Source organism: Bufo gargarizans, chromosome 6 (genome assembly GCF_014858855.1).
Source record: "Bufo gargarizans isolate SCDJY-AF-19 chromosome 6, ASM1485885v1, whole genome shotgun sequence".
Classification (NCBI taxonomy): domain Eukaryota; kingdom Metazoa; phylum Chordata; class Amphibia; order Anura; family Bufonidae; genus Bufo; species Bufo gargarizans.
Genome location: NC_058085.1, coordinates 64,069,744 through 64,095,450, shown reverse-complemented (window position 1 = coordinate 64,095,450; position 25,707 = coordinate 64,069,744). Strand labels below are relative to the sequence as shown.

The following is a 25,707-nucleotide window of genomic DNA, read 5'->3' as shown; positions in this document are numbered from 1 at the left end:
GTTTGATTGGTACTGGGGGATGGGGGTCATAAGCCTTTTTGATCACTTGCTGTTGCACTTTTTGTGATGTAAGGTGACAAAAATTGCTTTTTGGCACAGTTTTTTTTATTTTTATTTCTTTTACGATGTTCATCTGAGGGGTTAGGTCATGTGATATTTTTATCGAGCAGGTTATTACCGATGCGGCAATACCCAATATGTACACTTTTTTTAATTTTTTTTATTTGAAATAAAAAAATTATGTTTTAGTGTCTCAATGTTCTAAGAACTATAGTTTTTTTTTATTTTTTGAGCGATTTTCTTAGGTAGGGTCTCATTTTTTGCGGGATGAGATGAAGATCCAGTGGGGCTGATGGCTGTACTATACTTTGCAATGCTCTTACAGATGCCCTGTAGGTGGCAACACTGGACGCTTTTGAAAAGCGTCCATTTGCCATGGCAACCATCGGGCGCTGCCATCGCAGCACAGCAGCCCCAATGGTGGAGAGAGGGAGCCCCCTCCCTCTATTAACCCCATGGATGCCGCTGCCATGGCATCTATGGGTTTACAGCAGAGTGTCAGCATAGAGCCGACACTCTCTGCTGATGGCGGCGGCTCAGGAATGGAGCCGCCGCCATCACACACAGCAGGGGGACCGCATCGGAGGCAGGAAGCAGCCTTGAAAAGGGGAGCGGGGGGTACGGCCAGCATTGAGGGAGGCTGAAGCAGCGCAAATGGGGGCAGGAGGAATGTATGGGGCGGGGAGGGGGCGGATCGCAGGAATGTGGATGGGAGCGGGGGGAACTTCATAAGGGGCAGGCGGGGACAAGGGGGGGCTTGGAGGCGCACAGATCGGGGGGGGGGGCAACAGGGAAACTACCTGATTTCAGGCTCTGATCTGCAGAGAGCAGACCATAGCCTGAAACCGGCATTTTTTTACTGCCGCGATCCAATTGGTTAGTTTGCACAGACTAACCAATCGGATCGATTGCCGGCAAGGGGCCACTCCGATTGGTCCCTTGCCGGCATTACTGAACTGTATGCTGTCCGTGACAGCAGCAGGACAGGGGCAGAAGCTTTAATCCAAGCGCTTTGCAGCGCTTGGATTAGAGAGCTGGCTTGACGTTTATACACGTGCTAGCTGCACGGGGTATGTGCAAATATCACGTATATAAACGGATTGCAGTCGAGAAGGGGTTAAAGATGAAGGCAGGCATTCACAGCAAAATACATAAACATACATGTGCCAGAATTTACACATATATGGATATCCTGCACTTAAGTCACACCAATCGCTCATTGGACACATGTGGCACGCAAGACACTTGGGCCTCTTTCACACGGGCGAGATTTCCGCGTGGGTGCAATGCGCGAGTTGAACGCATTGCACCCGCACTGAATCCTGACCCATTCATTTCTATGGTGCTGTGTACATGAGCGTTGTTTTTCACGCATCACTTGTGCATTGCATGAAAATCGCAGAATGTTTTATATTCTGCGCAACGCAAGCCCCATAGAAGTGAATGGGGCTGCGTGAAAATCGCAAGCATCCGCAAGCAAGATTTTCACGCACGGTTGCTAAGAGACGATCGAGATGGAGCCCCGATCATTATTATTTTCCCTTATAACATGGTTATAAGGGAAAATAATAGCATTCTGAATACAGAATGCATAGTACAATAGCGCTGGAGGGGTTAAAAAAAGAATAATAAAAATTTAACTCTCCTTAATCCACTTGTTCGCGCAGCCGGCATCTCTTCTGTCTTCTTCTTTGCTGTGCACAGGAAAAGGACCTTTGATGACGTCACTGCGCTTATCACATGATCCATCACCATGGTGATGGACCATGTGATGAGCGCAGTGACGTCATCAAAAGGTCCTATTCCTCAAAGAAGAAGAAAGAAGAGAAGCCGGGCTGTGCGAGCAAGTGGATTAAGGAGAGTTAAATTTTTATTATTCTTTTTTTAACCCCTCCAGCGCTATTGTACTATGCATTCTGTATTCAGAATGCTATTATTTTCCCTTATAACCATGTTTCTCGGTACCAAACATGCCGATTTTTCTCACGCTCGTGCAAAACGCATTACAATGTTTTGCACTCGCGTTGAAAAATTGCGCATGTTCCCGCAACGCACCCGCACCTTTTTCAGCAACGCCCGTATGAAACCAGCCTTATACATGGCTCACATGCCACTGATGCATAGAACATATATAGCACACACCAATCACACATAGGAAACACGCAATGCACACACCAAGACATTTATGCCTAACCCTATTAAGTGTAGCACACTTAAAGGGGTTGTCTCACTTCAGAAATTGGCATTTATCCTGTAGAAAAAATTAATACAAGGCTCTTACTAATGTATTGTGATTGTCCATATTGCCTCCTTTCTATCACATTATACACTGCTTGAATCCATGGTTTTGACCACTCCGCAATCCAGCAGCGGTGGCAGTGCTTGCACACTATAGCTAAAGGTGTTGGCCTATGCGCACTTCCAGCCTTTCCCTATAGTGTGTAATAACCACAGATACGTGCTGTGTATAATGTGATGGAAAGGAGGCCATATGGACAATCACAATACATTAGTAAGTGCCTTGTATTAACTGCATGATAAATGCCATTTACTGAAGTGAGAAACTATTTAACCCGTTTACGCATAAATGTCTGGCATGAAATTGACCAAATCTTCACCTCCTCAGATTGCACATAATCTACATTATAATTAAAAGAGTTGTCCTACCATAATGACCTATCGCCTATCTACAGGATAGGTGATAAATATCAGATTGCTGGGGTCTGACTGCTGGAACACCCACTGATCGTGTAAAAAGGGTCCTGAGACAATCAATTACATTACCGCCAATCTATGTACACAAGGGTCTTAAAGGGGTTGTCGGGGTTCAGAGCTGAACCTGGACATCCCTCCATTTTCACCCCGGCAGCCCCCCTGACATGAGCATCGGAGCAGTTCATGCTTCGATGCTCTCCTTTGCCCTGCGCTAAATCGCGCAGGGCAAAGGCATTTTATTTTGCGCAGGGCAAAATAAAAAATAAAAAAATACCTGAGTGACACGATCCTAATGTGGAATATTTTATGTCCTGAAGCGAAGTCACCTACTATTTTCTGTGTGTGTATGTATATATATATATATATACATACACACACATACATTGCTGTATTGTCACCTTAGTTTACAGCACCATTCACATGCGGTATACTGAGGAACGGTGCACCTTTAATTCATGGATGACACATACACGTGGTTAATGTGGGGAGGGGGCTCGCTTTCCCTGCGACGCCTGTTCTTCAGACTGTCCACCGGTTGAGGGGGGGGGGGGGGGGGGGCAGTGACTTTCCTAGTTCACCTGTCTTATTCATATAGGAGAGTCCTGCAGCAGCCATGATGACAGCCAGGTGTTATCACACAGGCCATGTCCACCAGTCTACAGCGTCTCCCTGCTCGGACAGACGTGACACGTTGGGCTGCCCGTTGGCGTTGGCTCAGATCCCTGCTCCTACACCTTTGTTTACTCATCCTCGGTATTAAACTGCATGGCAGCTCCAGACGTAAGACACAGCGTGTGGGCGTCACCTCTACGACGCTGCGCTGGCTTCTGCATCTCCTGCCCCCTGTATGGACAATCCTTACAGAAAGGAAATTTGTGATGCAAATGGAGAAAAATGCGCAGGCGATAGGATCTGTGTGACTTTGAGAAGGACCAAACTGTGATGGCGAGACGACCGGGTTAGGGCTTCTCCAGGACGGCGGGTCTTGTGAGGTGTTCATGATACACAGTGGTTAGGACCTACCAAAAGTGAAGCTTGACAGGCTCACTGATGCACTTGAGGAGCAAAGGCTAGCCAGTCTGGTCCGATCCCCTACTGTGACTGCATATTCCCATTGACAGGTCAGAGCGTCCATACTGATCCCTGTCCACCACCAAAGGCACCTACAACGGTCACATGAGCATCAGAACCTGACCATGAGGCAGTGGAAGACCTGGTCTGATATATCACATTGTCTTTCACAGCTTGTGGACGGTCGGGTCTGTGTCCGTCACTTACCTGGACAAAAGGTGTCCCCATGGTTTGAGGGCCATGACAGAGAGTTCATGGCGTTGACTTGGCCCCTAAATTCCCATAGGACACCATCAGAGGTCTTGTGGAGTTGATACCTTGATGGGTTTGGTCAGGCTCAGACTGACCCACCGGGGAGGCGGGGGATTCTTTGGTGGGCCCCCAGTTTCCTGCGCCCGGAGATAAGACGGAGGAGTAATTATTTCTCTTGTTTCTCAGGAGAGATAATTATTGTAGCCACTAGGTGGCAGTATCGCACAGTGATGCAGCCTCCTACTGGTGTATATTGTACAGGAGCAGTATCTTCTACACTTCCCAGGCTGCTGGCAGTGAAGGAGGAGAGAACATGTCTGGCCATCCTCCTGCCCTCCCTGCTGTCAGAAAACTGCAGAAAAGGACTCCTCTGCGGTGCTGTGCTGATTTCTCAGGTGTGTGACAGTAGTGAGCTGTGGGAGACTGTAAGGGGGAAATAGGGGATTTGTTTATAGCAGACACAGATCTGTGTATGTGTGCTGCTCTCTGCAGAGTTCAGAGTGGCATTGGGGGGACTCTGCCCTAGGACCCCCCAATGCCTCTGCTTTAGGTGCACCCCCATTAGTGCCACAGCTCCAGATGCCCCCCCCCCTAATATTGCCTCTCCTCTAGTTGCCCCCCCTAATACCTCTGCTCCAGGATCACCACCATTAGGCCTATTGCACACGACCGTATGTCTTTTTCAGTATTTTGTAGTCTGCAAAAAACGAATTACGTCCGCGTGCATTCCGTTTTTTGCGGAACGGAACAGCTTGCCCCTGATAGAACAGTACTATCCTTGTCCGTTATGCGGACAATAATAGGACATGTTCTATCTTTGAACGCAAACGGAAGGCATATGGAGTACCTTCCGTTTTTATTTTTTGCGGATCCATTGAAATGAATGGTTCCGTATATGGAACGCAAATATAAGGAACGGAAACTGAAAAATAAAACCAGTTGGTGTTTGCTTGGGCTTTGTTAAATGTTATGACCTGCAAAGGGGGTTGGATTTATGCCTGAAAAATTCTGCACAGTGCGTCACATTCTCCAGTATTGACACGTATGGTTTACATGGCGGTAGTGATGATATTCCGTATTTACAGGCATCACTTCTGCCATGTAAAGAGATACTGGTGGTGGAGGATTTAAAGGGGTTGTCCAGGTTTTCAAGTTATCCTCTCCACACCATAGGGCATAACTATATGATTAGTGGGGTCCGAATCTGACCCCCACTCATCCCAGGAACGGGTCCTGTTCCCCCTTTTTGATGGTGTGACAGGCCACACATACGCCTTGCTGCTCCATTTATTCTCTTTGGGACCACTGGAAATAGCCAGCGCTGTACTCTGCCATCTCCAGCGACCCCATAGAGAATGGATGGAGAGGCAGGGCATATGCTCAACCTGCCACTCAATTAAGAAGGGGGATCAGTGGGGGCTCCAGCGTTCAGACCCCCACGGGTCACTTAGTTATCCCCGGTCCTGTGGACACAGGCCCTTTAACAGGCGAACTTTTCTATTTTACTTTGACACATATTTTGGCCCGGATTTTAAATTTTAGTTTTTTGTTATTTTTGCACCCAAAGAAAACCTTTAAAGATAGAGAATGTGAAAAGGTCCAACAGCTATGACACGACAGGTGATAAGTGTCTTATTGATGGGGGTCTGACTGCTGGGACCCCCATGATCAAGGGAACGTGGTCGTAAAGGGGTTGTCCGGGTTGAGAGCTGAACCCTGCACATACGCTTATTTTCACCCAGGCAGCCCCCCTGAGGCTAGCATCGAAGCATCTTATGCCCCGATGCGCTCCCTTGCCCGGAGCTAAATCACGCAGGGCACGGGCTCTTTTGTTTATCATAACACACCGCCAGGCGGAAGCTTCTGCCCGGCAGTGTGTTCGGTGACAGTCACCGGCTCTGATGTGCGTGCTTTAGCGCTGCCCTAGCCGTTTTACTGCGCTGTGTGTTCTGAACTCACTTTCGGGGGCCCATTCTTGAGACCCGCACCTATCTGACCTTTACAGCATATCCTAGCTATGTGCCATAATTGTCCCCAAAGGGAAAACCCTATTAAGACGTCAAGGACTTATGGCGTCGGCAAGCTAAAGAGTTAATTCTAGTTTCTAACAGCCACCGGCCTGAACACCGACCCGTTACAGTCAACTCACAAAACCACTTTTGGGCACAGGCCATCCCTCCATGCCGAGGATATCGCTGCGTGCCCGATCCAGCCCCAGTCCAGTGAATCGGTTCTGCAAAACGGATCGCCATCTGTTAGCGGTCCGTTTTTTTTTTTTATACCCTGGGCTGAACACACCCTCACTGTGCGTACAACTAAAGTAACACATATGTAATCCACAGCACCGCGATAATACGTGGATCCGTTCTTGATCGCCTCTTTCACGATCTTCTAAAGCTACTATATCCCGGGATGGTGAATTATCGGATTTAGAAAACCATGACGAAAAATGAATCAAATATAAGCAGTTGAAGGGGTGTGCAGCATTAAAAACGTGGCTGCTTTCTTCCAAAAACGGCGCCACCCCTGTTCTTCCAAAAACGGCGCCACCCCTGTCCACAGGTTGCGTGCAATATTGCGGCTCAACCCCATTGACTGCTATACCAGGCACAACCTGTAGACAGGGGAGGCGCTGTTTATCTAATCCTGGACAACCCAACACCGACTGATTTGCTAGATTGTTGATCGTCGTCAATGAATTGTATTATAGGGGAGACTGGATCCCAGTACAGGTAGGTAGGTAGAAAGGTAGGTATCATGTACATGTATGAGTCATCACCATATGTAACACATACACCTGCAGCTGCTCGGGCCCCTCCCCCCGTTACCTGCGTTTTCGTCGTCAGCTGGATGACCGCTTTCCGAAAGTTCAGCTTGGTGTCGGTGTTCCCCATCCCGCCTGTGCACGGCCCGGTCCAGATCCCTGCCAGATCCGCCTACAGCAGCCAGGGAACCGGATCAGTCCGTCAACGCGTAAAGCCACACCTCCCTCCCTGCGTCACTGGACCCGCCCCCTCCCTTCAGCTGGCGTCCCGTGTCCACCCCCCCTCCGGTCGCGGCGACCTCTCTAAGACCCCGCCTATGTGGCGAGGAGGCCACGCCCGCTCGCCGTAGAAAACGCTCCATTCACCGTTGGACGCTGACGTAATGCGGTCCCGCAAGGGTTAAGGATGCAGGATTCCCGGATGATGATGAGGGGGGGGAAGGAGGTGGACGCGGCCTCCAATCAGCTTGCAGATTGGAGGTGATGGGCGGGGTTTAGCCGGTCCAGGCCTTGGGATGTGACGGGATGATTTTACTGGGAGCCGGGATACAGGGGAAGAACAGGGTCTGGGGAGCCGCACAGGCCGCAGGGAGGCAGTGCTGGGCATTGTAGTCCGTGCCAGGGCCTCAGGCTGCCCATAGGGGGTGCAGTGTCTATCTGTATACATGGTGGGTGCAGTGTAAACATTGGACGTCATTGCAGGCTCTGTCTATGGGTCATTTCTATAGGAACCGACCCCGAATCGTCACCTGACAGGTCCACGCGTGTCCTCATCCTGTATGTGTGACCAGCCCTAGCCATGGAGGACGGCGCTAGTGTAAATCGCAAGTATAGATTGGCGCATTTCTCTCGTTAGAAATTGAAGGGGTCAGGTCACGGTAAAGCGGTTGCTACTGAAGGGAAGTGTTGTCATAGGGGCAATCCCACCGCTATCACGTGCGTAGTCGTAGCCTCCAGCCAGACAGATGTTGGGAGCGGGAAGAATGGAAGAGTTCCATAGCAAGGAGGAAGAGCCTTGGTATGACCACCATGACCTGGAGCAAGGTAAGAGGGGCTGTGTCATCCGCTGGACTCCCACCGCGACCGCTGGACTCTTGCCTGAGGGTCCGATTCACACCGGTCAGGCTGGTCGCAGCCGTTTCTGAACCCTGTTCCGTTCCTCTGAATGGCGAGGTTTTGGCGGCGACTTCCCTTTCAGAGGAATTGGGAACTCACGGAAATTCCTGCAAGAAAATCTTAAGACCTGCATCAAAGGGGTTGTCTCACTTCAGCAAATGGCATTTATCATGTAGAGAAAGTTACTATAAGGCCCCTACTAATGTATTGTTATTGTCCATATTGCCTCCTTTGCTGGCTGGATTCATTTTTCCATCACATTATACGCTGCTTGTTTCCATGGTGACGACCACCCTGCAATCCAGCAGTGGTGGTCGTGCTTGCACACTATGGGAAAAGGTTCCGGCCTCTCTAGGAGCACATATAGGCCAGGGCTTTTTCATGTAGTGTGCAAGCACGACCACCGCTGCAGGATTGCTAGGTGGTCGTAACTAGGTTTGAGCGAATCGACTTCAGATGAAAAATCCAAAGTCGATTGGCATAAAACCTTGTTCCAAAACTTTACGGAGCAGGAGCTCCGTACAGTATTAGAATGTATTGGCTCCGATGAGCCGAAGTTATTGCTTTGCGAAGTTTCGCGAGACTTTGGGTAATAACTTCATAAATTAATTTGTACTGTAAAAAAACATTTCCCGAACTCGGGTTTGGTTCCAAGTGGTTCCCTGGAACCGAACCTGAGTTCGGGAAATGGTTTGTTTTACAGTAACATAGTATATAAGGCCGAAAAAAGACATTTGTCCATCCAGTTCGGCCTGTCATCCTGCAAGTTGATCCAGAGGGGAAAAAAAACAAAACTGTGAGGTAGAAGCCAATTTTCCCCACTTTAGGGGAATAAAAAATTCCTTCCCGACTCCAATCAGGCAATCAGAATAACTCCCTGGATCAACGATCAGTAGCTATAGCCTGTAATATTATTACACTCCAGAAATACATCCAGGCCCCTCTTGAATTCCTTTATTGTACTCACCATCACCACCTCCTCAGGCAGAGAGTTCCATAGTCTCACTGCTCTTACCGTAAAGAATCCTCTTCTATGTTTGTGTACAAACCTTCTTTCCTCCAGACGCAGAGGATGTCCCCTCGTCACAGTCACAGTCCTGGGAATGAATAGATGATGGGATAGATCTCTGTACTGACCCCTGATATATTTATACATATTAATTAGATCTCCCCTCAGTCGTCTTTTTTCTAAAGTGAATAACCCTAATTTTGATAATCTTTCAGGGTACTGTAGTTGCCCCATTACAGTTATTACTTTAGTTGCCCTCCTCTGGACCCTCTCCAGCTCTGCTATGTCTGCCTTGTTCACAGGAGCCCAGAACTGTACACAGCACTCCATGTGTGGTCTGACTAGTGATTTGTATAATGGTAGGACTATGTTCTCATCACGGGCATCTATGCCCCTTCTGATGCAACCCATTATCTTATTGGCCTTGGCAGCAGCTGCCTGACACTGGTTTTTGCAGCTTAGTTTGCTGTTTATTAAAATTCCTAGATCCTTTTCCATGTCAGTGTTACCGAGTGTTTTACCATTTAGTATGTACGGGTGACTTGCATTATTCCTTCCCATGTGCATAACCTTAAATTTGTCAGTGTTAAACCTCATCTGCCACTTATCTGCCCAAGCCTCCAATCTATCCAGATCGCTCTGTAGTAGTATACTGTCCTCTTCAGTGTTAATTACTTTACACAGTTTAGTGTCATCTGCAAAAATTGATATTTTACTATGCAAGCCTTCTACAAGATCATTAATTAATATATTGAAGAGAATAGGAACCAATACTGACCCCTGAGGTACTCCACTAGTAACAGTGACCCAATCTGAGTGTGTACCGTTAATAACCACCCTCTGTTTTCTATCACTGAGCCAGTTACTTACCCACATACAGACGTTTTCTCCCAGTCCGAGCATTCTCATTTTATATACTAACCTTTTATGTGGTACAGTGTCAAATGCTTTGGAGAAGTCCAGATACACGACATCCATTGATTCGCCGCTGTCAAGTCTAGAACTTACCTCCTCATAGAAACTGATTAAATTAGTCTGACATGACCGATCCCTCACGAAGCCATGCTGATATGGCGTTATTTGCTTATTTCCGTTGAGATGCTAACATAGCATCTCTTAGAAAACCTTCAAACAGTTTACCCACGACAGATGTTAAACTTACCGGCCTATAGTTTCCAGGCTCTGTTTTTGGAGCCTTTTTGAATATTGGCACCACATTTGCCATGTGCCAATCCTGTGGGACATTCCCTGTCAGTATAGAGTCAGCAAATATCAGAAATAAGCGTCTGGCTATGACATTACTTATGACATTCCCTTAGGATACGGGGGTGTATGCCATCTGGTCCTGGCGATTTGTCTATTTTAATCTTTTTAAGTCGCTGTTGTACTTCTTCCTGGGTCAGACAGGACACTATTAATGGGGAATTTATTTTTACATTCAGCATTTCATCTGACAGTTTATTTTCCTCAGTGAATACATTGGAGAAAAAAATATTTAACAGCTTTGCTTTCTCCTCGTCGCTCTCTGCGACTCCCCCCTCATTACTCTTTAAAGGGCTGACCCCTTCAGATTTATACTTTTTACCATTTATATAATTGACAAACATTTTAGGATTAGTTTTACTCTCTTTGGCAATTAATCTCTCGGTCTCTAGTTTGGACGCTTTTATTTGTTTTTTACATGTTCTATTTTTTTCCTTATAGTTTTTCAGTGCTTCCGTGCTCCCCTCCTGTTTTAGTGTTTTATATGCTTTCTTTTTGTCATTTATTGCTTTCTTTACAGTTCTGTTTATCCACATTGGTTTCTTTTTGTTCCTTAACCTTTTATTACCATACGGTAGGTACCTCTCACAATGAGATTTTAGGATGTTTTTAAAGATATCCCATTTTGTGGCTGTATTTTTTTTTGGAGGACTTTGTCCCAGTTAGTTCGGCCTATGGCCTCTCTTAGTTGGCTAAATTTAGATTTTTTTAAGTTTAGTATTTTTGTTCCTCCGTGTAGAAACGCTCTTTTGAATGATAATTGGAAGGTTATTACTTTATGGTCCCTATTTTCAAGGTGTCCCCGACCTGCACGTCTGTTGTTCTGTCCGGCCTATTGGTTAATACTAAGTCTAGTATGGCCGTCCCTCTAGTCGGGTCCTGAACCAGTTGGGAAAGGTAATTGTCTTTGGTTATTGCCAAGAACCTGTTTCCCTTATGAGATATACAAGTTTCAGTTTCCTAGTCTATATCTGAGTAGTTGAAGTCCCCCATAATAACCACCTCATTATGATTTGCCGCCTCATCTATCTCGTTTAGTAGTAGATTTTCTGTGGACTCTGGTATATTAGGTGGTTTATAGTAAACTCCTATTATTGTTTCTGCCTCCATGTATTTCTACCCACAGTGACTTCACATGTTCATGGCCCTCACTTATATCTTCTCGGACTGTGGGCTTTAAACAAGACTTTACATAAAGGAGAACCCCCCCTCCGGTTTTTGGGATCCTTTCTAAACAGACTGTAACCTTGTACATTAACTGCCCAGTCATAGCTATCATCCAGCCATGTCTCAGTTATTCCCACATGACATAGTCCTCATCACAAATCACTAATTCCAGTTCCCCAGTTTTATTAGTCAGGCTTCTGGCATTAGTATACATACAATTAAAGAAGACCTTTCACCTGTAAAAACATTGTGAACTAAGTATACAGACATGTAGAGCGGCGCCCGGGGATCTCAGTGCACTTACTATTATGCCCGGGCACCGATCCGTTCTCCCGTTATGCCTTCCGGTATCTCCGCTCTGTAAGTTATAGTAGGCGGTGTCTGCACGTGTCCTGTGGGCGTCTCCTTCTCCTCGGCTGCAGCGCACAGCTCACAGCCTGGGAGAAAAAAACCTGCGATTGGCCAGCGCTGCAGCCGTGGAGAAGGAGACGCCCACAGGACAAGGGCAGACACCGCCACCGCCTACTATAACTTACAGAGCGGAGATACCGGAGGGCATAACGGGAGAACGGAGCGGTGCCCGGGCATAATAGTAAGTGCAGTGAGATCCATGGGCGCCGCTCTACATGTCTGTATACTTAGTTCACAATGTTTTTACAGGTGAAAGGTCCTTCTTAAGAGGTTTATGTATATTTTTTACCCTACACCTTTCCTTCTGAACTGTTCTAGTCCCTCCTTCCATTCCTCCCCCAGTCCCATTACTTTGCCCCCGGTCTGTATCTGCACTATCTTCCCCTCCTATAATGTAATTTCCCTCCCCCCGTCCCTAGTTTAAACACTCCTCCAACCTTCTAGCCATCTTCTCCCCCAACACAGCTGTCCCTTCCCCATTGAGGTGCAGCCCGTCCCTATGATAGAGCCTGTAGCCGATAGAGAAGTCGGCCCAGTTCTCCAGGAACCCAAACCCCTCCTTCCTACACCAGTTCTTGAGCCACTTGTTAATCTCCCGTTGCCTTTCTTGTGTGGCTCGTGGTACAGGCAGTATTTCGGAAAATACTACCTTAGAGGTCCTTGCCCTCAGCTTTTGACCTAAATCCCTGTAATCATTTTTAAGGACTCTCCACCTACCCCTAACTTTGTCATTGGTTCCGATATGGACCATGACCGCTGGATCTTCTCCAGCCCCTCCCAGTAATCTGTCAACCCGATCCGCGATGTGTCGAACTCTAGCGCCAGGAAGACAGCACACTGTTCGGCGATCACGGTCTTTGTGACAGATTTCCCTATCTGTTCCCCTAATAATGGAGTCTCCCACTACCAGGACCTGTCTGGCCTGCCCTGCTCTCCTAGTTCAGGTAGGACCTGCCAAGTCCAATAAAATATTGTACTACTATAAAATATAACAATCACATACACTACAATATAAAATGGTACCGGTAAACTGAGGTATAAACCTTATTAATCCATCCTATTCTAGAAAAGGGCACTTGAAAAAATCGCATGTAATGGCGACAGTTGTGTTGATTGTATCACAATCTGCAGTCCACATTGTTGTCTAATTCCTAGAAATGAAAGATCGCAAACAATGTAGGCGGCACTAGTGATGTTCATTGTGCCACAAACCGCAACTTATTTTGAAATGTCCCAGTGGTATATATCAAGAATTACTCCAAGTGCTGGTTCAAATAAACAGTTCCAGCGTTATAGCGTAATAAATCACTCCAGGTGTAATCCTCTTCTTACCATCGGTATGACCGCCCTGAGCGGTAAGTTCACTGCTGTTCAAATTTAACAGTTCAGGTTCCTACCTGACGGGTTTTGGGGCGTCTACACCCCTTCCTCAGTGGTTGAAGCGCTCTACATCCCACTCCTCTTTTTATACTGCATTCAGTAATCTGAAATCTCCGGATTCTGGATCATTTCAATACAATTCCTTCCATTGCGGTTTTAATGCGGTATGGCTGCGGTTTTTTCAGTTTAGATGCGTTTTTTCTAAAAATGTAACTAGCATATTATAAAACTGTGCCCTGCTGGATTTTTTACGTAAAAAACATTTTATTACATATGAATATTAAAATGTAAAAAATGACATAAAAGTCACAATATAAAAATATAAATAAATAAATATACTGGAACATACAAATGCCATCTGTGGGTCGAAGGTCTTTAGGAACATTATCTGTATAACTACAAAAGGATAAAAATGCAGAAATATGGAGAGGGGTAAATGGGTAAATGGTAAAATTCATAGTAGAATGGATTAGTAGATGAATTTTACCATTTACCCATTTACCCCTCTCCATTTAAACATTTTTCTTAGTTGCCACCGAAAAAACTTAATAACAAACAATCAAAAAGTGCCATTTACACCAAAACGATACCTATGAAAAATACAAGTTGTCCCACAAAAATCAAGCCCTCACACAACTCCATAGAAAGAAAAATTAAAAAAGTTATGGGTCTTGGGAAGCGGCAATGCAAAAACATTTTTTTCTTTTTAAAAAAAAAAAGGGGGTTTTATTGAAAAATTGTAGTAAAATGTAAAAAAAACACTATGTATTTGGTATCGCTGTAATCGTACTGACCCAAAGAATGAAGATATTATGTTATTTGTACCAAAAAATTAACGCTGTCAAATTTATAACGTAAAAACGCTGTGGCAGTATTGCTGTTTTTCCTATCTCCCTGTCAGAAAGAGTTAATATAAGTTATGTGTACCCCAAAATGGCGCCATTAAAAAGTTAGATTTTTCCCGCAAAAAACAAGCCCTCATAAAGCTATATAGACGGAAAAATAAAAAGGTTATAGCTCTTGGAACGCGGCAATGAAAATAAAGGAAGAAAAAACGCTTGGTCAGTAAGGCCCAAAACAGGCTGGTCACTAAGGGGTTAATGTACATGCCATTTTTCTCCTGGCAGTGCCCCCTGCTGTTTATCCTTCTGGTCCACCTTCTCCTGCATTCAGAGGTGGACTGACATGCTCAGCGGCTTCCCTGTTCCTCTCAGTGCCCGCGTAGTGAAGAAAGCAGGTGTATCGGCCCGGACGGCGTTCATTCATCCCTACTCTGGAAGTAGATCGCTATATCTCTCTCTAGACAGTGGAGGAGGAAATGATGGGGGTCTCACAGGGGGCTATATGTTTCTATGCTAGGGAGGAAGGGGTTAGCAAGAGCTAATTACAGCACATCCTGAGAGATGCAGGGGCTTCATAAGCTGCTGCCCCCTTCACACAGGGGAAAAAGTCCTCCAGATAAGTGAGTTAGGCCTCATGCAGACGACCGTGCCTTTTTTTGCGGTCCGCAAACTGTGGATCCGCAAAAAACGGAAGCCGACCACGTGCCTTCCGCAATTTGCGGAACGGAACGGGCAGCCCATTGTAGAAATGTCTATTGTAGAACGGGCAGCCCATTGTAGAAATGACCCAGTGTGCATTCAATCTCCGTATGTCCATTCCGCAAAAAAATAAAACATGTCCTATTACTGTCCGCATTACGGACAAGGATAGGACTTTTGTATTAGGGTCCGGATGTTCCGTTCCGCAAAATGCGGAATGCATATGGCCGGTATCCGTGTTTTGCGGATCCGTAATTTGCAGACCGCAAAACAAAAATGGTCGTGTGCATGAGCCATGGTAGTCCGTAGCCACCTAGTAATTGCATATACAAGGCCATATATTGCTAGCGGTTTTTGAAGTTGAACAGATTCCTCTATACCTAAAACAGAGGACCCTCTACCTCATACAGGGGTTCAGGGCGTAGCTATAGGGCAGGGATCAGCAACCTCCGGCACTCCAGCTGTTCTGAAACTACAACTCCCAGAATCTTCTATAGGAGTTACAAGAACAACCGAGTAAGTATGCATGCTGGGAGCTGTAGTTGCTGACCCCTGCTATAGGTGGTGCAGAGATAGCAGTAATCCCTGGCGCACATAGGAAGGCATCAGTATTATAAATGGCACACGGTAGGTGGGGGGCTCTGTTACATATTGCACTATAGGGCCCAGGAGCTTCGGGATAAGCCTCTCAGCAGTTTTATATGCAGACACACTTGCTTTTGTTAAAGGGGTGTTCTTGCCTGGAGCATTGATGGCATATAGCAAAGATATGCCATCAGTTCCCAGAGGTGGTACCCGCACCTATCTCCAGAACAGGGCGCCCAAAGTGCAGGGAGCGCGCTCGTGCATGCGCTGCCCCCCTTCCATTCTCTGCTATGAGAGTTCCAAAAATAGGTGCGTGCAGGCTTGGCTATATCTGGCAGTCCCATAGCGGTGAACTGAGAGGTGGCCGCGATTGCGCAGCTTGCTCTATATTCCCCCCTATGTGAGTTCCGAAAACAGCCAAGCGTGCTCTCTTGACTTTTGTACGACTTCCATAGCAGTGAATGGAGTGCAAGCCACGGTGTGCTCTTCTTCACTTCTGGGGCCCCATTCTGGAGGGAGGAGTGGGACCCGCACCCATCTGACATTAACAGCATATCCTAGCAATGTCCGAGATGGGAATGCCCCTTTAAAGGGCACCTGTCAGCAGATTTGTACCTAACCTGTTACATGTGCACTTGGCAGCTGAAGACATCTGCGTTGCTCCCGTGTTCCTATGTGGCCGCATTGCTGAGAGAAATGATGTTTTAATATATGCAAATGAGCCTCTAGGAGCAACGGGGGCGTTGTCATTACACCTAGAGGCTCTGCTCTCTTTGTAACTGCCGTGTCCTCTGCACTTTCATTGACAGGACCAGGCAGTGTAAACGTCATCAGGTCTGGTCCTGTCAGCTATAGTGCAGAGGGCGCAGCAGTTGCAGTGAGAGCAGAGCCTCTAGGTGTAATGGGAACGCCCCCGTTGCTCCTAGAGGCTCATTTGCATAATTTAAAACATCATGGTTATACCCTCATTGCACCAAATACCTAATTTGCATATTGTGGAAAAGTATAACAACTCAGGAATGGAGCCTCGGATCAACTAAGGAAAAACAGTGTGACCCACAGCTATGCAAACAGTTGGATAAGGAGGTCGCTGGTGAAAGATTCCCTTTAGACACTCGGGAAACAAAACAACAACAATGAGTTGTCACTTCAAAGCATGATTTTTCTTTCGAAATCCCGTAGACTTTTGTCACTTATGTCTCCACTTTGTTCTTGCAGCCTGCCATTAATTTACAGCCGTCCATTGTATTTCTATGAATTATGAATGTGAGGTGCCTGACAGTCTACGTGGCCGTCAGACGTGAACACTACGTGGAAGGGGAAATATGAATAATATATAACATTCATCATGGAAGCGTTCTTTATGTATTAGGCTACGTTTACACAATCAGGTTTTTCCGAAGCAGTTTTGGAGCCAGGATCACTCCCACGAAAAAGCTGAACGTGTAAAACCCAGCCTCGGCCATAGAGTGGTGGTGGTCGTTCTCAGGAATAAGATGCGCCTTACAAGGCTGAGGCTACACCTTGACTTTTTGTAGAGCTTTTGATTGAATTTAAAAAGGGTTTTTCCGAGACTTTTATCCTCAGGATAGGTCATCAGTATCTGATTGGTGGGGGTCTAAGACCCGAGAACCCCTGCCGATCAGCTGTTCGAGAAGGCATGAGAGCTAGCAATAGTGCCTTGGCCTTCTCGCTGCTTTTCCTAGGCCAAGTGACGACACGTACATCGATCACATGGCCTCGGCGCAGCTCAGCCTCATTAAGGCCTCATTCAGACGGACCGCACATGGCAGCAACCATAATAGAAAATGCCTATCAGGCCCCACTGAAATGAATGGGTCTGCACCCGTTCCGCAAACGGCCGTCTGGATGGGCCCTTAAGTGAATGGTGCAATACCAAGTGCAGCCACTATACAATGTACAGCGCTGTCTTTGTTGAGCTGACAGAAGGCACATGCCTTGTCAAACAGCTGATTGGCGGGGTCCTGGTTGTGAGACCCCCACCAATCAGTATCTCGGAAAACCTCTGAGATTGAGCGACAGCTGAAGTCCAAAGCAGTAAATTGACTTGTATGCATTTGTGCGCACTGCAGAGGTCACTCTGTTGTTAAAATCAATGCGACAAAAAAGTGTAGTTGTAGCCCCAGCATAATTCTCATTTTCTCCACCAGATCTGCATCTGGCAGCCGAACTGGGGAAGACCCTGTTGGAGCGCAACAAGGAATTAGAAGTATCTCTGCAGCAGATGTACCTGAGCAATGAGGACCAGGTGCAGGAGATTGAGGTAACCGGCCAGCACCTGGTGTAAAAGAATGCTTGGACTTCAATATTGATGACCTATCCTTAGTATCCGATCGGTAGGGGTCCGACTCCCAGCATCCCTGCCGTTCAGCTGTTTGAGGAGGCTACAGCCTGTTCCTAGGGCAGTGACGTCACGTTTATCGGTCACATGGCCTACGTGCACCTCAGAATAGGCCTGGGCTGCAATACCAAGCACAGCCATTATACAGTGTACGGCGCTGTGCTCGGTGTGCTCACCGGAGTTCCACAGCCTTTTCAAACAGCTGATCATTGGTGGTGCCAGGAGTTGGACTCCCAAGTATCAGATGTGGATGACCTATCCTGAGGATATATCTTCAGTATTGATCTCCTGGAAAACAGGGAGACTGCCACTGATCAAAATATTAAGTTCGCATACCCTCGTATGGACGAACCTGTATACTGCTGCTCCGTTTATTCCCTATGGACTGAGTGCTTGGCTATCTCTGGCAGTCCCATAGAAATGGAAGGAGCAGCAACAGACAAGTGCCACCTGACGCTCCATTCATATGGGGTAGAGATCCACAGGGCAGGGGCTAAGTATCTGATCTGTGGGAGTCGGACCACTGGGACAAAACTCTTACTCCCTTTCCTGTGGATAGGGTATACATTTCTAACTTGGCACAACCCTGATCTGTATTCCCTATTAGCACTCACAGCGAGGGGTGGCCCTGTTCAGGAACTCCCTCTATGAGCCAGAGCAGAGGGACACTCCCATTAAAGGGGTTCTCCGGGTTTTATTATTGATGACGTATCTTTAGGATAGGTCATTAATATCAGATCAGCGCATCTTCCCTTCATACAGCTGATCGGCAGGGGTGCCCGGTGTCAGACCCCCGCCGATCAGCTGTATAAAGGAAAGACGCGCTCAGTGCGCGTGTACCATATTCCTTCTCTCTTCCTGCTCGCTGCTGCTATGTCTATGTCAAGCAGGAAGAGAGAAGGGAGACGGCACAGGCTCACTGCGCGCACCTTCCCTTTAGCAGATCGGCGGGGGTGTCAGATCCCCCCCCAATCTGATATTGATGACCTATCCTGAGGATAGGTCATCAATATTAAAAGCCCGGAGAACCCCTTTAAGGTGAACCCTGTGTATCCTTCCATTACATGGTTAGCTATTCATCTGAATAACCCATATGTAATGCTACATTTCCACTAAAGTAGCAGTGAAATGAATGGCCGGATGCTAATACATACAATGCTTCAGGTGTCTTAAGCACTGCGACTGTTCACATTGTTATTCGAAGTCTCCTTGAAGGGTTCCCTTGCCAATAAGTCAGTGAGGTCCATTGGTCAACATGGCCTTAGAGTTTTTAGAGAAACTTTCTTAGTGTAATTCAAAATGCTACCTGCTAGCTTATATACAGTAATAATGGATTTATAAAACTTTATGAAAAAGTCTGTTGTCATCAGCATCTTTCATTGGGTCCTGGCAATGAGTGTGGAATTTCTGCAAGACCTCCCGCACCCATGTGCAGGTAGCCTTAGGTATCTCATCCTGCTCTGATGAGAGGCAAAAACCCCAAACCAGCAATGTCTACAGATGGGTATCTTTTGTTTGGCAGATAAGCTACTTTGATTACCCTTTTCTCATGGGGCATTGTCTGAAAAATAAGTTTCCATACACGGGTGTGTCTCTTCAATGGGAAAACAGTGCTCCTTCCAGGACTGGAAAGTGAAACAGTACCCCCTCCGGAACTGGAGAGTGAAACAGTACCCCCTCCAGGACTGGAGAGTGAAACAGTACCTCCTCGAGGACTGGAGAGTGAAACAGTACCCCCTCCAGGACTGGAGAGTGAAACAGTATCCCCTCCAGGACTGGAGAGTGAAACAGTACCCCCTCGAGGACTGGAGAGTAAAACAGTATCCCCTCCAGGACTGGAGAGTGAAACAGTACCCCCTCCAGGACTGGACAGTGAAACAATATCCCCTCGAGGACTGGAGAGTGAAACAGTACCCCCTCGAGGACTGGAGAGTGAAACAGTACCCCCTCGAGGACTGGAGAGTGAAACAGTACCCCCTCCAGGACTGGAGAGTGAAACAGTACCCCCTTCGGAACTGGAGAGTGAAACAGTATCCCCTCCAGGACTGGAGAGTGAAACAGTACCCCCTCCAGGACTGGAGAGTGAAACAGTACCCCCTCCATACACCTTTGGCCTAAAGCACTGTTGATTTTGTATAACTTAAAATACACACGAACTAAATAGCAAAATAAAAAATCCGAGTTTTTTACTTTTGTGTTCTTTGTGGCACTGCAGTACCTGAGTAAACAGCTGGAGATGCTGCGGCAGGTGAACGAGCAACACGCCAAGGTGTATGAGCAATTGGACACAGTAGCACGAGACCTGGAAGTCACCAATGTCCGGCTTCTACACGAAAACAAGGTGGCCCAACAGAAAATAGAAAGGTGAGGAAATTGCGAAATGTGAGGAACCAGACTCTACTTTGCTCAGATCTAATCATCATCTCCAGCAGCAGAGCCGTATGTTCAGGAGCCCAGTCTGGCTAACCATCGATGAGTTTTCATGGAACAATTTACCTACTAGGGGAGGGAAACACTTATATTTCATCCAGACCTGATTGTCAATATTCCTTATCTCCAGTTTAACAGATACTATAGATGGTCTGCAGAAGCAGGTAGAGGACCTGCAGAGACAGGTTGAGGAATTGCAAGGTCTGGACAAGGTACGAACCAGAAGGGAGAAGAGAGAAAGGCGTCGCACTATCCACACCTTTCCTTGTTTACGTGAACTGTACCCTAGTAACTGGTAAGATATGACTATAGAAAACATTTTAAAACTTTAGGGAACCTTGAGGCACATGTTATATTTCTTACTCACAGACATTTTACATAAGTACTAAGGGGCACATTTATTAAGACCTGCATTTTAGATGCCGGTCTTAATAAGCTCTATACCTGGCGGTGGATCACTGAAATATGTACAGGCGCAGGCCTCTACATAACTTTGTGTATTCACCGCCGATTCTATATATAGGACAGCTTTCTTGTTTTCTTACATTTAGACCATTTTCTATGCCTAAACCAGACGTAGAAAATGCCGTCCCGTCCCCTTCCCCAAACACGTCACTTCATGCCACCTTTTATAGACCTAGCATAAGCGGGGGAAAGTCACAGATTCTTCCAAAACATGGTGTGCAACAGGATTTGCGCCAGGTATATGCCACAAAATTGGCGTATATGTGTAAATGACACCCAAATATTCTTTGTTAAAATTTCCTACTATTTGTTTTTCTGCAGAGAGTGTGTGTAAGTCCTTTACCTAGTTGCTGGGCTGCTAAATCTGACGTAAATCCGTCAAAGCACTGCTTCTGTTTCTGATGGCTCTCTCTGCTCTCCTCCTCCCTTCTCTCAATATTAAGAGATAGCAGCAGGGAGGGGGAGGAGGTTGTACACAGCAGATCTAAGCAAACTCAAAATCATTCAGAGCCATCTAAGCACAGGAGACCAACATCGGTAAAATAACTTTACTTATGCATGGTAGAAATCTTCTCAAAGTTTTTTTGTTGATGGTCCAGTATGCTTGTGCGCAGGTATGATGAAACAGTCAGCAAGCATGCTTCTTGCCTGGACCTGTCTCAGAGACCTTTACAGATGGAAAATCAGCGTTTGCAGATGGCTGTGAATGCTTTGAGGGCGCAGGTAGCAGAGGAACGGCAGCGGAAGGAGAGGGCCGAACAGGAGTACCAGGCTGTCATCCAGGAGTACGCTGAGCTGGAGCAAAGAGCTTGTGAGATGGAAAACTGCAAGATGCGTATAAAAGAGCTGGAGAGTGAACTGCAAGAACTACAGCAGATGAAACAAGTGAGTTTATTCAGATCCTAAGGCTGGGGCGATGTGTGGTTACATGGGAGGTGTAGTAATAATTGTAGGAATACTGTGATTGCAATGCAACCGCAAGGGTGACCTGGTGACTGCTGCAAAAGTAAAGGTGGCCATGCACCTTCCCTAGATGACTCTTCAGCCAACAGCTATTCCTTTTAACTCCCCCATACACACGCATTGGAAAGAGGGGAGCATGCAGCTGCCAGACGCCTGAGAACAAAACCATCAGGCATGTTGAAGTTCATCCTTCATCATCATATGTTGGGAGGAGAGCCAGCACACCCCCGTGCGTAGTCATCCAGTCCTGCTGAAATTGGCATGTTCAACAGACATTGCTCCTATGCATATGGGCACTTTTACTCACCACCATTAACCCCTTAAAGGGGTTATCCCATAATTGATGTAAAAAATTAAAATCAGACATTATATAGTACTTGACAATACCTTTCTAACAAAGCTCGAACCAGTCCCATACCTCACATGGGTCCTGAGATCACCACCGGTCCAATAGCTCTGCTCGATGACCTTCAGCCTGGCAGCTCAGGGGGCATGTGCTTTCTGTTGCAGCTCTCTCCCTGTAAGGGCTCATGCACACGAACGTCTTTTGCATTCCATATACGGGCCATTTTCTGCGTTCCGCATACGGTCCGTATACGGAACCATTCATTTCAATGGGTCCACAAAACATGTGGACAGCACACAGAGTGCTGTCCGCATCCGTTGCTCTGTCCTGTCCTATTCTTGTCCGTTTTGCGGACAAGAATAGGCATCTCTATAATGGGCCTCCTGTTCCGTACCGCAAATTGTGGAAGGCACACGGTCGTGTGAACAAGCCCTAACTGTCACAGCTTCTAGCAGAACATATGGCTTGTGGCCGTTGAAGATTTAAAATGAGCACGTTCGTCCAGCTCAGTGAGACGGGCAATTAATAAGGAAAAGAACAAACAGCAGGTGGCGCTATACAGGTACATTTTATTGAATAACTCACTGGCTATACTACATTTTTAATTATATGCAATTATAAAAGTATTCATATCCAGGTGCTGATTTGAAAAATGTAGAATATATTTCGTGACACAGACCCTTTAAAGGGAACCTGTCATGTGGATATTTGATTATAATCTAACTAATTATATACAATCATTAACTACTAAAAAGTACCTTAGATGTATTCACTTACTGGTGTGACAGATGGTTACCTCATAATATACACACAAAGATGCCACATGCCGCATGCTAATGAGCTGATTTGAGTCCAGCGTGATGTCATTGAGTCCAGCGTATATTTAATTCAGAGCTATAGCCACTCCCCTGCCCACCTGCTGCTGATTCCTATGGCAGCAAACTGTCATTCAGCAGCAGGTGGGCGGGGAGAGTCAGGAGCTCATGAATATTCATGACTCATCATTATCAGCTGGAGATTTTCAATACAAGATGTTGGCAGATTGACTGGGTCAATTAAAGAAAGTGACCCAGCATTTTGCTAAGAGAATCAGTCACTTATTTATGTTGCCCTTAGTTAGGACACCATAAAACTGGTGACAGGTTCCATTTAAGGACATGGCGTATTTTGGATGCAGTGATTTTGTTATTTGCACAACCACTTTATTTTCCTTTCTTAAAGGGGTTACATCCTCTGGAAGGAAACTAAACACAGCAGTAAATGTTATAAGATACAATAAAAAAATTACTCACCTCTCAAATTCTCTGCTGATCTGGCACAGACAATCCAATGGCCCCTTGGTCTTTATTCGCAAGTGGCTGGCATGTGACCACTGCAGCTAGTTGGTGGCCTCAGCAGTCACCTGCCATTCACTGCACAGCGATGGCAGCCATGATGCTACTAGGCCACCAATTGACTACAGCAGTCAAACGCTGGCCATAAAGGACCGGGTTCCCAACCGGAATGTCTGCGCTGGATCGGTTGAGAATTGAAGAGGTGATTATTGTGGCATTTGCAGCTCTTTCCATTATAATTTTTTTGTGGTCAGATATAACCCTTTTTATATGGACAAGCCTGTGCTGTAGATGTATGGTGCGTGGTGCAATAATAATGCTGCTATTTTGCATGACCAGATGGATGTCGTGTGGCCCCACCGGAAACTGCTGGATAGAGCATGTGTTGTAAAGACGGAAATTGCCCCATATTTATCATCTGACATAGTGTATAGCTGACGTGCCCCATGTCTCCCTTGCTCTTTAGGACAGGGAATGCATGAAATGTTGGCTGAACGCGTTGTTGGGTCCATGGGCCATTTTTTTCCATCCGTAATTATGATATCATTGTGCTCATAAATGTCACCAGTGTGCTCCTAGAAACAAGCGCCCTAATTGTCTGTAATTGTCTATGTAGGAAGACAATTGGACAAAGACAAAGAGCAATCATGCTTTCAAAAAGCCTTTGTATCCGAAATCTGCAGATGCATTCAGGCAGACGGATGCTGCAGCCTAAAATATGCGATGGCGAGATGAATTCTCAGCAATCTAATTACTGCACTGTATACTTGATAACGGTTCATATTTTTATATATTCACACAGGTGAAGCGTTATCTCCTAAGCCGGGGGGATAGCCTATCACAGGCACTGCTAGAACCCCTTAACAAGACCCCAGAAACGGATGACCCAGAGCCATTGGAGGGGGAGGAAAACGTGAGCAGGAATCCAGCGTCTCCAAACTCAGCCGTCAGGAAAAGCTGCAGCGACACAGCGCTGAACGATATCGTAGGGAGAGACGCCGCCAGCCGCCACGCAGGGAATTATACCCTGCACGCCAACACGAGGCGCCGTGGTATGTCTATTCTGCGAGAGGTGGATGAGCAGTATCACGCGCTGCTGGAACGTTACGAGGAGCTGTTGGCCAAATGCAGGAAACACGAGGACAACCTCTGCCATGCCGGAGTGCAGACTTCTCGTCCGGTGTCCAGAGACAATTCCAGCAGAGACCTCCCTGCCGAGGAAGAAGAGCCCGAGAGAGCACTGACCCTGCAGCTGGAGGCTGCCGACCGACGGCTGGAGCAGAGTCAACCCGAGTACAAGGCTCTGTTTAAAGAGATATTTAATCGCATCCAGAGAACCAAGCAAGATGTTAGCGCTGGGAAGGGTCCTGGTGGCAAGTGAAGGCCCATCAAGACCAAATTTTACAGTGTTGCTGCCCCTGCACACTTATGTTCTCCCTGCCTGCGGAGCTCTTTTCTCACTGCTCATAGCAGACTCCACTGGTGCACTTACGTGTCCACATATGAATAATCCAGTGGTCCATTTTCTGAATAAGCTTTGCTCTGCACAGCCAATGCATTATTCATGTATTACTATTACTATCAGCATAAGTGAAATCTGCAGCTCAGGGTCTCTTTAGACCTTTATCGTGGGTTACGGTCCGACTTCATCCATGGTCCTGGCTATCCCAGGAAGAATTGGCTGGTACGTAGTGTAGAACAATACCTATTACCCCGTATCATAGAAGTCGATATGCGTTAGTTCACATTTGCAACACTAATTGTTAACCATGTAGCTCCAGTCCGTATACAACACTATAAAGAGCGGTGTCACCGCCAGCCTATCTATAACTGGCTGGTCATTACAGGTATATACAGCATGCCTGTCGCGTGGCACGTGTTTCATACAAGGAGGTTTTTGGAGAGGTCCATTGCTGTCTGCATCAGTGTTTTAAGCTCAGCAGAATTCGCCTCTGCACTCCGCTGCTAAATGTATTATCCTTTTTACCTTTGTGCGTCTGTGTGCGTCTTTCCTTCCAAACCCAGGTAGAACTTTTTCGACTACAAAAAAAATAAAAAACCCAATAGGCCATTTATACCTTTTTTAATACACTACAACCTAGGCACCATAATGGTGATCTATCCAGCATTGCAGGTGAAGAGGGCCCTGCCTCTCCACAATCACAGCGTCCCTGGACCTGTCACTGTGACCCATCGCTGAGCAGCTACCAGTAATATATGAACATTAACGTCATACGATCACCCTATGAAAGCCATGCTTCCAGCACCTATGCAGTTAAAAGATGGCGTAGAGGTGCTGCGGGAGCCCTATCGTGTATGCAATAAGATGGCGGTTTATTGTGTGTTTTATTCAGAATAGTTTCGGTTTTGAACATGCCACCCCGGACCCTGCGTGCACACCCCAGCTGACCTCCATTCACTGCCTATATGCTCACATCACTGCTGTGTACTGACAAATGTGACTGCACTTACA

The 25,707-nt window shown here is 46.6% G+C and overlaps 2 protein-coding genes across 2 annotated transcripts in view; one reads left to right on the top strand and one right to left on the bottom strand.

The window, feature by feature from the left end:
- HID1 (HID1 domain containing) overlaps nucleotides 1–7,108 on the bottom strand; it is a 61,973-nt gene extending 54,865 nt beyond the window's left edge. Inside the window, 1 exon segment of the mRNA XM_044296132.1 lies at nucleotides 6,927–7,108. Within this exon segment, the coding sequence (XP_044152067.1) occupies nucleotides 6,927–6,992 (66 nt within the window). The 5' untranslated portion in view covers nucleotides 6,993–7,108.
- A 254-nt stretch (nucleotides 7,109–7,362) lies between these two features.
- On the top strand, nucleotides 7,363–25,305 carry CDR2L (cerebellar degeneration related protein 2 like). Its single transcript, XM_044296133.1, has 6 exons — nucleotides 7,363–7,906; nucleotides 17,506–17,618; nucleotides 19,912–20,060; nucleotides 20,257–20,421; nucleotides 21,206–21,476; nucleotides 24,037–25,305. Exons 1-6 carry the CDS (start codon nucleotides 7,828–7,830, stop codon nucleotides 24,613–24,615), a joined length of 1,356 nt encoding a protein of 451 aa, XP_044152068.1. The 5' UTR covers nucleotides 7,363–7,827; the 3' UTR covers nucleotides 24,616–25,305.
- Nucleotides 25,306–25,707: the final 402 nt, after the last annotated feature.

Bases quoted from the DNA above. Each gene is read 5' to 3' on its own strand.
- CDR2L (XM_044296133.1), top strand. From the start codon at position 7,828: ATGTTGGGAGCGGGAAGAATGGAAGAGTTCCATAGCAAGGAGGAAGAG. The intron at 20,061-20,256 runs GTGAGGAAATTG...CCTTATCTCCAG, and splicing joins GCCCAACAGAAAATAGAAAG to TTTAACAGATACTATAGATG. The intron at 20,422-21,205 runs GTAAGATATGAC...GCTTGTGCGCAG, and splicing joins GAACTGTACCCTAGTAACTG to GTATGATGAAACAGTCAGCA.